The 11091-nt window shown below is 48.9% G+C and overlaps 1 protein-coding gene across 1 annotated transcript; it reads right to left on the reverse strand.

Moving 5' to 3' along the window:
• Positions 1-1595: 1595 nt before the first annotated feature.
• On the reverse strand, positions 1596-5393 carry LOC135372458 (uncharacterized protein K02A2.6-like). The gene has a single exon (XM_064606066.1). The coding sequence runs from the start codon at positions 5391-5393 to the stop codon at positions 1596-1598; it is 3798 nt and encodes a 1265-aa protein (XP_064462136.1).
• Between the last annotated feature and the right edge of the window lie 5698 nt (positions 5394-11091).

An 11091-nucleotide genomic window follows, 5' to 3' on the forward strand; every position in this document is an offset into this window, starting at 1 on the left:
AACTTGTATGACTATCTGTCTCAATATTGCAGCAACACCTAACACAAATGAATACACAAACACACAACAGGAGGATACACAACGGGAGGTTGTCTCTACCGTATGGAATCGAAAAGAAGCCCTTTCCTGACTTTGTCCGGTTGCTGCACCCGACAGCACAGCAGCAAGGCATGTTGAACGGGAGGCACGAAGGTGGAAAACTGTACGCCTGCCTTCCGCTGAATCATTCCGGCGGTCGCTTGGAAAGTTCATGAAGGGCGAAGAGCCACGTGATGCGTCTCGCCCAATCGGACCACGGGCGGTGCATGGAAAAGGGATGCGCTGCTCTCCCATCCAGAACTCTCGCTCTGAACTCTCGTAGGCACTAGCGCCGCCCTGTCGGCGGTGGCATCGCCCCTTGTGTGGCCACGCGCCGCAGTGTTCCGCGTTCACATGGATAATTCGCTCGGCATGCGGGATGACGTCCGTTAAATGAAGTAAAGTAAATTGTTGCATCGTGAAATGCAACAGCAGCTAAGGAAATTCTGTCGATTCCGCGATATGCAATAAGTACTTCATCGTCAACAAAAACTCTGACAAAACCGGCAGCCCCAACTACAACCTTACTTACCTACAACCTACAACAAGTACTTGTTTTTTTTGTTTTTTTTTTTTCATAGTAGCATTCCACACACAGTGGTGCAAAACGACAACAACTTTATTTTGAGAGGAAGAGTGGGGAGGTTCATCGCCTGAAACCTCATTTCATGATTGTTTCATGATGGCAAGAAGAACATATGTTGTTCCTCTTTCTGATTTCTGAGATGTGCAAAATAAAAGCTCCTGGGCCTTGGTACTGCTGTACCGAAAAAAAAAAAAGGAAAAGAAGTCATTGCAACATGCAGCCCTGGAGTGCATGTTGTCACCTGTGCATGAGTAACCCTGGAACTGAAATGGGAGGTCCCTTGCCTTCTTTTGTTCCCGGCTCTTGGAACAATTGATTTGTATTAGCTGAACCGCTGGAACACAGGGTCTCGCTGGTTTGGGTTGCGTTTTGTGCTCGGACGATATGTCCCACGTTCCCTGGTCTTCCTTCTTCTTTCAGCAGCGCCTCTCTGAATGTAGACGGCAACTGCCGCCTCAAGCGTGCACTTGCTAGAAATACCCGCTCACCATCCGCAGGGCGCACTTACAATAGCTCTTTCGTTGTCCACCCTTAATAAAAACGTCTCCGTTTTAGTTAGAGGTTATGTATCAACTTGCGAATCCTTCCCTTGATCACAATTTGTCAACTGCGATTGTTGATTCGTGTCAGTGGAACACACTGCCCATATATGTCTCAGCCGTGATCCTGTGTGCCCTCATTCATGCAGTAAACGTCGTTGGAGCGAAACAGAAGCTTAGCCTGTGGTGTCGTCCCAATCATGCAGCCACCACCTTCATTCCACATTCCATCCTTTAATGACCATGACGATGGGTCTCCCCAAAACGTGCCACATCACACGACATCACACATCCCCCTCCGTAAAAAAAATTGAGGTCCGTCCTTGGTGCGAACAAAAATACAAACAAAGTTCAGAGACACGAAAGTTCACTCAACCCAACACAAATAGTTGCTACGGCTTTCTAGTGTCCGGGTAGCGCTCGGGTGCGGTACGTTGGCGTTTGCTCCGTCGAAGTTGTGGCCCTTGTTGTTGTTCCTGAACAGTGCCGGGGGCTGGCACTTCTGGCACAAGCGGAGGATGTGAAGAAGCTTGCTCGGTGATTGCCCACCAAGAGCTAGTGATGAACGGCTGTTCCTTCTGCTCCTCCATTCGCTGGGCAGGTAACCTCTCTGCGCCGTGGTGTTTCGTAAATTTCGACGAGTGCCATACTTTGCCATCCTCCAACAGATAGGAAAGTGGTCCTCGTGGAGCAATTATCTTCAACGGCGGCGAAAAATTCGGATGCCCCTTCTTTCGTCGACCAGGCAGGCGCACTCGAACGTAGGTACCGGGAGTGAATATTCGACACTTAGCAGATAGTTTAGAGTCAGTGTATAACTTCTGCTTTGACTGCTTACACTCCACCCGCTGCCGGACTTTCGGCATGTCCACGTCGACTGACTGCCCTTCAAGTCCCACCACATTTAGGCGAGTTCGTATGGCCCTGCCGTGAAGGAGAACTGACGGTGAAACACCCGTGGTAGCATGAGGGGTACTTCTATGTACGGTGAGGTACTCGAGAACTGCTGATTTCACGTCCTTGTTACGAAGTTTTGCAACTTGAATGACGTCCTTGAAAACACGATTGAAACGCTCCACTTGGCCATTTGCTTGTGGGTAGTACACTGAAACTGTCGTTTGACGAATGCCACGATCTTGAAGAAATGTTTTAAATTCTGCTGAAACAAATTGCGGGCCATTGTCAGTGACTAGTTCTTCAGGAAAACCCTCGCGACTGAAAACATGCCGGAGAAACGTTTCTACTGTGGCGGTCGTTACAGTTGATGCAAACGAAACCTCCGGCCACTTGCTATGGTAGTCAATTAGGGTAATGGCGTAGCGACAGGAGTGAGGGCAGTCCTCCAACTGTCCGACGATGTCTACACCTAACTTTGCCCATGGCTTGGCCGGAAATGGGACCGGGTGTAAAGGTGAAGGCGCTGTCCTGGCAGACTTGTCAGCGGATTGACAGGTAGAGCAGTCACGCACCATCTTTTCAGCTTGTGCGTCCATTCCAGGCCACCAGTAGAGATCCCGGAGTCTCTGCTTTGTCCGCACAATTCCCGGATGGGTTTCGTGCGCGAGAGTGAGAATCTTAGATGTTAACGCCTGCGGAACAACGATGCGTTCTCCACGGTACAGCAGTCCATCTACAACAGAAAGCTCGTCTCGAAAGCGGTAATAGGGGATCATGCTTCGAGACATCTCAGCACGCGGTGGCCACGACCCTCCTTCAAGTGCGTTGATAACTGCACTGGCTTCAGGATCGAGTCGAGTAGCATCTTGGAGCTCTCCCTTGGTGATCGGATTGGAGACGGTGCACACTATCTCCTCTTCAAAGTCTTGCTGTGATGGTAACGGTAGCCGGGATAGAGCGTCCGCTACGTAGTTTTCTGCTCCCTTCTTGTATTCAACTTTGAAGTTGTAGTAAAGTAGCCTCGCAGACCATCTGGAAATTCGAAGAGGTCTGTGGCCTGTACCGTGAGCCCCAAGAAGGGTCACTAACGCTTGATGGTCTGTACGCAGAGTAAACGGGCGTCCCCAAAGGTAGACATGCCAGCGCTCGCATGCCCACAGGCAAGCAAGCGCTTCACGTTCTCCAACCGAATACTTCCTCTCCAGGGGAGACAACGTGCGAGAAGCAAACGCAACTGTGCGAACCTGGTCCCCTTTAAGTTGCTGCAAGACGGCGCCCAGTCCGTAAGACGAAGCATCCGTCGCCACGATCACAGGGAGTCGTGGGTCAAACATGTGGAGGACTGGACAGGAGCTGAGCACCGACTTCACTTTCTTGAAACTTTCATCCGCACTTGACGTCCATATGAATGGCTTGGAGTCTCGAAGGAGTTCTCGCATCGGTTCCACCAGTTCAGCGTAGTGCGAAATAAATTTCGAATAATACCCTGCTAATCCAAGAAAAGAACGTAGAGACTTCAAGTCTGTTGGGGCGGGAGCGCATTGCAGAGCCTCAATTGCAGATGCCTGCGGTAACAGTCCTTGACAATTAACAACGTGTCCCAAGAAGGAAAGTTCTGAAACGTCGAAGACGCATTTATGGTTTAACTTCAGTCCTTCAGCAGCCAAACGTTGCAGTACGCGGTAAAGGTTCTTCTGATGCTCCTCTTCAGTCCGTCCGTAGATGATGATGTCATCGACATAGAAGAGCACGCCCGTACAACCTTTCAGTACAAGTGACATCATATGTTGAAATGCCGATGGTGCAGAGGCAAGTCCAAAGCATACTCGCTTGAAACGGAAAAGACCATCATGAGTAATGAAGGCAGTTAGGTCTCTACTATCCGGGTGAAGAGGCACTTGGTGGTACGCCGATGATAAATCAAGCTTTGAAAACTTTGTAGCGCCGGCTAATGCGTTTAGCAGCTCATCAGTATGTGGCAACGGAAAACAGTCCGGCACGACTGCTTTGTTCGGTTCACGAAGATCCACGCATAACCGAATGGAACCATCCTTTTTCTTCGCCACAACTATTGGCGAGACCCATTCCGAAGCTGTCACCCTCTCAATCACATCCTGCTCCTCCAAACGGCCTAATTCCTCGGAAACTTGTTGACGTACAGTGAGAGGTAGTCGGCGTAGCTTCCCAGCAACAGGCTTCACATCAGGGCGCGTCTTCACCTTGTGGATGTAATTCTTGCACAGCCCAAGAGCTCCGTCGAAAAGGTGCCCGAACTCAACTGAAATACCTGGCGGTACAGAAGGAGCCGACGTCGTAGTACTGAAGCAGGTGTGACTCATGCCGTCGATGCATAGATCCAAAGATGTGACAGCATCCATCCCCAAAAGGGTAGTCCCGTGGGACACTACGTAGAAGGTCAGGTGTGCAGAACGATCGGCGAAGGACACCGTCACCGTGAAGCATCCTTGAACAGCAATGCAGTGCTTGGAGAAGTCATACAGATTTACGGACGGCGGTTTCAAGGGGTGCTTTGCTGAAAAATGCGTCTGGTAGGTGTCAGCGGACATTATCGATACGGATGATCCAGTATCAATGAGGAAACGTATGTCTATATCCGATACTGTCAAGGTGATGAAAATCCCAGGTTTCTTCTTAGTAACGCCACGTTCCAGGTGCAAAACAGTCTGGGCATCAGCACAGGAAGGAGAATCCTGGACGGGCTCTTCGCTAGTCAACTCTCGTAGGTGTCCTGCAGAACGGCAAACGGAACGGAAATGCCCCGTTTTATTGCATAAGAAACATCTTTGGTTCCGGGCCTTGCATGCCGAGGAATTTGCTAGGTGATTAGAAGAGCCGCAACGAAAGCATTGAGTTTTGCCTGTCGTGCGTTTGCTGTAGCGTTGAGCCCCTTGAAGTAACTTCCCATGCACCTGTCTCGTTATTCGTTGAACCTCATCTTGCTGCGTTTCAACTGTAAATTCTCTGGACTCCTTCTGCGCCTGTTGAAATTGCCGAGCCAGTGCGAGCGTCCGGCTCAGCGTAAGGGAATGCCCTTCTAGGAGAAGACGGTCGCGTAGATGCGGAATATTGGTTGACTCTACAATCTGGTCGCGGAGCATAGAGTCCAGTGTCGTTCCAAAATCACAGGTACTGGCAAGTTCTCGAAGCGCAATGGCGTAGTCGTCGATGGCCTCACTGGGTAGCTGACGGCGATGGCGAAACCTGTGTCGCTCAGCAATGGGGTTGACCGCAGAAGCGTAATGGGCATCCAAAACTTGCAGGGCAAGTTCCATTTCATCTGGTACCGTGCTCGTGGAACCCACTTACGTGGCAGCAGGCGAATCAGGTAGAGGTAACAGGTCGAATATTCTCTGGCCTTCCGAACCAAGGCAATGGTAAAGGATAGCCTTCCGTCGACCGCTGGACTCGCTGTCCAAACCAGACGCAATTAAGTAGTTCCGGAAAGCTTTCTTCCATGAAAGCTTTCTTGGTGATATTCTGGCCTCGGAAAAACGCTTTCATGTTAACTATATAAGGACTTAAAACCAGTTAATATTCGCAGAAAGAAGGCATCCGATGCGGTGCCTATACGGTTATCATCGCCATCGTCCACACAGGTAACGACAGGCTCGCAACGAGGGGGCGCTGACGCAAGCCCGATAGTGGCGCCGCCAAACAAGTGCTCGAGGCCTACCACCATAACCAGAAAGTTCGTATTTCCAGGTTGTTAAGAGACAATTAGTTAACCTAGTGCCTCCAGAAACGAATACATGCAACAAAATCGCATTTTGTGTGCAACATGTACTCGAGCGAGGAATTTAGCGCAGACGCTGGATTTGCATCGCTGTCATAATAATAAATAATGAGAAAGAGAACGGGCAACACCACTATTAATGGGAGGCGTGATAATTCCAGACTTCATACACATGCCTGGATAACTAAATTGCATGGAGGCAAGAAGAAAGGGAGGCGCCCCAACGGCTCTTCGACACAAGAGAGAAGCGTGGGGCAAGTGACGTGAGGATGGGAAGTGAGCTGCAGCTTCTTTGGAGCCAGGCGAGGGTCACGTTACCTGAATTGCCCAATGAGGCCGCATTGCACACGCCGCTTTGGGGGCCACTTCGGCGCGCTACCACCACACCTCTCCAAGTATTCCGAAACTATCCGTTGAGGGCTCCCATAGAGATGTATGGCTGTGTTTCAATACTCGGCGCAGGAGAAGCTGTCTGAGTGGACAGCTAGATAGACGCCTTATCGGCGGAGATTTGGAACAGACTTGCAGACTTGGCGCCGCTGTCGCCATCTGTCATGGCCCGTAGGAACATCAATTCCGCACTTTGTGTAAACGCCGCGTAATTCATTAATAAACGCTGAAATAATTCAGCTCACATGTCGATGCATTCTCCCTGCGTATCGTTATATTGCAGAACACCTAGTGACCTCAGTATCATTAGTTAACAATGATCGGCAAAAATGCCGGCACGGCTCATTCATATTACGGCGTAGCCTTTCAAGAAATACGCGTTTCTTGTATTTTCTTGATGTGTTCATATCATTCGTATATGTCTCCATTTCCTCAGTGTTCCTTGCATTTCGTTGTTCTTCACGTTTTGCAAAACTTCACTCCGCCATGTATTAACCCTGGGTCCTTATGGCACTACAATAAATAAATTCAATAAAATATCACTTTTTGGACTTATTGTTGAACGCCGTAAACACGTCAGACCTAATCGCATCTATGTCGCAGACAAGTGTATTAATTTTCAAGGCTGCTGTCAATGACGACCACTCAGACGCATAGCTAGTCTGCATCGATGCAGACTAGGCGAAAGACGCCTGAATAGCAGTCTAGGCGGGAATTGGAACGAAACTTAACATGGCGGCACTTCCGGTTAGACCGCCAAGTAGTCGACTTACCGGAGTATTGAAACACAGCCTATGTTACCGAAACTAGAGTCACTAAATAGGGAGCAGAGTTAAGGCGGGGTCCCATAGCCTTGATTTGAGCAGCAGCAGCAGAGCAACAGCAGCGGAGCAGCAGAGCTGCAGCGACACGAGCGGTCCCATAGCACTGGGCGAGAGCAGCAGCGCTGCCGAGCTGCAGAAATTCCCTGCTGCTCTCGTATCCGAATTTTTGGTTGCTGTGCTGCCCTGTTGCTCTGCAGCCTGAGCAGCCGGTCTCGAAAGCCAATCAGGAGGCTGGTTGGTATTGTTTTCGTTCGACGGTGTTTAGGGTTAGCAGGGCGGTGAGTGACGGCAGAAGGTTTGTTTCTGGTTGTTCTGTGATTTGATTCTGAAAACCTGGATACGCTTGTGATTGCCAGTAGTTTGGAGCGAGTGTTCAATCATCGGGACTGCGTGAAGTGCGCTTTCAGGACATAATTCAGTTCATAAAGTTCAATAAAGTGTTCGACCGAACCTACGTGATACATATGTTGTGTACCAGTTTTAGCTACATGTTCGCTTGTTTTCTGGAAAGTACTTCAAAACCCGTGACCTGATAACGTACAAGCAAATTACTTTCACGTCCATGCCGTGTGAAAACCAAACCGAACAAATTTCTTGTGGTCGGTATTCCAAGACCTTGCTAGGTGGTTGTAAATGAAACTGACCCTTGAAAAGGGTAGATGGAGATAGACAACGTTCAGACAACAAGAAAAGGTTTGATAGAGATAGATAATGAACCCATTCCTTGTGAAAACAGGCAGAAAGCAGTGAGTACTAGCAGAAGGGGCCTTTGTTTTCGTTAGACAGTTTTATTTCACTAAGAGCAACGTACGCATTTGACAGTCACCGTAAATCAAAATGTCGAATACTATAGTAGCGAGGCAATATTTATACGACAAAATCCCGTAGAAGAATCTCCACATAACACAGCAAGGACTGTTCTGCACAGCACAGCAGTAGGACGAACCTACGTTGAATGTCATGAAACTGACCAGACCAAAACTGACTACACATCAACGAAGAGTCAGGTAATACGAGGCTCAGACCACCACCACACTCATCTCAAAGTTCACTTATGAGCTCCAAATCCACAATATATCTCTCACACAAACGCCTTTCACCTAGGATTGCGTTCCTAGGTGTGTGCACTAAAAGGCTTAGCCGCTGCGTACGCCTTCGGAATGTGCGAAATGTAAACAATGCCACAGTTGCCAACACGCTTTGTGTTTCCTAAGCCGCTGCTGCCGCTAATTCAAAACGAAGCTATGGGACGCCTCCAGCAGCAGAGCAGCGGCAGCAGAAAGCTGCTCTGCTGCCATGTTGCCGTGTTGCTGCTGCCTCACCGCTGCTGCTTTGCTGCTGCTGCTCGCATAAAGCTATGGGACCCGGCCCTTACGACACTGAACCACGCCGGGGAGCGAGCACGCCATTTTGAATCAGGCGCGGCTGCGTCGCCTAGCAATGGCACGCCAACCTCCCCCTTCTCCAGCAGAGAACAACGCGCAGTCGAGCCAGCTCGCAAGTTCGCAACTCCCGAAACCGGTTTTCGATGGAGGTGACTCAACATGGACGGCAAGTTCCTGGAAGGGAGAAACCACGTGGCACGATCGGCCCAACTGCGGGCACCTAGCGGCGGCTCCGGCGCGGAAAAGGAATACCATACTCTGTATTCCTATTTAGTGACTCGAACCGAAACCGGAAGGCGAGCGGTGATGTCACTGGAGTGCCCCCCAATCTCGGCTTCACTTCTCAGAGCAGTAGGGCTACTTGGCCTTCGGGAGAGGAAAATCAGTTGCGCTGCGCATGCGCTAGAAGTGATGTCACGTGTCTCTCTTTGCCGCCGCCGTGCCGTCTGCTCGCTTCGCCTGCGCATGCGCTAGCACACAGCGGTTTGTTTGCTTGAGGATGAGATTTGTGGTAGCGGTGAAGCAACTTTGCCAAATATTCCGTTCAAGTTCCTCGCTGGATGTCCCGCTCGTCCGTCGATGTTCAACAAGGTGAGGGAACGTTTCAGCAACGCCTGCGAGTTTCACGCTCGCGGTTCAAAAGGTGACGGCGTCTGCACAAAATTGTAAAATGGGCCGCTCTGTTACTACAGATGCAACAAGTGCCAGTCCACTTTTTCTCAGCTGCACCCTCTCAGTTCAGGGTACCAGGTGTATGTACTTAACTTCCAAGACACACGAGTGCAATTCTGAAGCTGGTAAGTACGTCTCATGCTTAGGGTTGCCACCTTTCGCAGTAAAAAATACCGGCTGGGGGAGAGGAGGTGGAGTAGAGGGAAAGAGAAAGGCTCGTGGGAAAGGGCAAGTTGGTGAGGGGTGGACGAGCACACAGAGAGAAAGAGAGTGCTTGCTCGCTCAAATACGAAGAAACATATGTTCCTGTGTGGGGCTCGATCACTGATGGAAATTGAAATTGCTATAAATATTGCTAGATTGTATTGGAGCAACCGGACTGGATTGCCACAGACTTTGAAAAACGCATCGACGCAGACAAACATTTATTTGCATGCGGGGATCCCATGATGGATCTATACGGCCTAAGTTCCTGCAGGCTCGACACAACCACCAACAGCTTTGCACAACCACTGCTCTTGTCCCATCTCAACACAATATTGTAATGAATAACTAAGAAAACGACTGGTGATCGCGGAGTTTTGTATGTGCTCCAGAAGCTGTAGTGGAATGTTGAAGGAAAAACCACGAAAAAGCTCATGCGAAAGGTGTTGAGCCAGCAATAATAATGAAATACCGGCAAAAGGCTGCCGGTATGAGCTTTCTACCGGCAACCGGCAGAACGAGCAAATAACCGACCCTGCCGGTATAATACCGGCCTGGTGGCAACCCTACTCATGCTACACACCATTCGCGTTCAACGCTCTTATTTTGCATGTGTTGTAGCAAATGATTCAGTGGCATAAACCGGTAGACTGGTGCGTAATGTACACCCATAGTGGCAAGTTGGACTAATTCTGGTGACGTGTTCGTAAAATCTGTGTAATCGGACTGTCTAATTGTCACCTGTTCCATCTTAACACCGAAGTCGGCATATGAGTAAGAAATATCGTGGTTTCGGCAATTATCAGTAATCTTCCGTTGTGCTTAATGATTCCTATTATTTTGTATTTGTGTTTTTACTCAGAATTATCATTCTATTCTTAACTGGAGCAACAAAATTACCAAACACATGAGGATTGTGTTGAAACTGAGGACATTGCTTATTTTTACTGATTTCCGGTTTTCAGCCATGGAGAGAAGAAATGCAGGATGCAGCCAAGAGTCATATCATATCATTTCATCGATCACCATGTTGTAAATAACCGTTGTACATAATCGTTGCGTCATCCTGCAGCCCCTGAACATGTGACCATACCTGTCTCATTAAATTTTCCTATTACAAGAGTCATTTTACTAAAGGCACAGGGGTAAAACGATTGAAAGATGGAGGTTTAAAGTGTTATTATATTTGTAACTGATTGGATGCTTTTATAGAGAGGACACATCAAAGGAAAAGGTCCATCAAATCACAAGGTTCCGTCAAGCGTGGGGACACCTGCCTTGCTGATATGTCTGCAATGTTCCAAACTGGCAAGGTCTCGTTTGTCTTCCAAGCTTCCTATTATGCACATGATTTTGGGGCTGTCCTACACCCCACTTACAAAAACAGAGGAAGATGTAATAGAGGCAGCCCGTGCAGGGGGTATATGTTTATTCACACAAAAGGAGCTGTCAGCCAGGCAAGTGCCAGCTTGCTACTCCTTAAAAAAAGAAAAAAAAAACGGTACAGGAGAAGCCGCGATGGCAACGATGTGCTGCGGGCGTACAGGCACTTCTAAAACACTATGTTGTACTGGAATGTCCTTTTTTACCTTCCAGAAACTATTTGTTTATGTTAGGGAAACTACGTGACGGCATTGCACTCAGCGTACTATGCAGCTCAGTATTCGGGGTGTGCTGGATGGCACGTTTCAAAGGATCCAATTCACCTCACTACAAGGCAGTACCTGTACATCACCATGAGGGACTATAATATATGTTACAG

Source organism: Ornithodoros turicata, unplaced genomic scaffold (assembly GCF_037126465.1).
Source record: "Ornithodoros turicata isolate Travis unplaced genomic scaffold, ASM3712646v1 Chromosome15, whole genome shotgun sequence".
In the NCBI taxonomy this organism is placed as follows: domain Eukaryota; kingdom Metazoa; phylum Arthropoda; class Arachnida; order Ixodida; family Argasidae; genus Ornithodoros; species Ornithodoros turicata.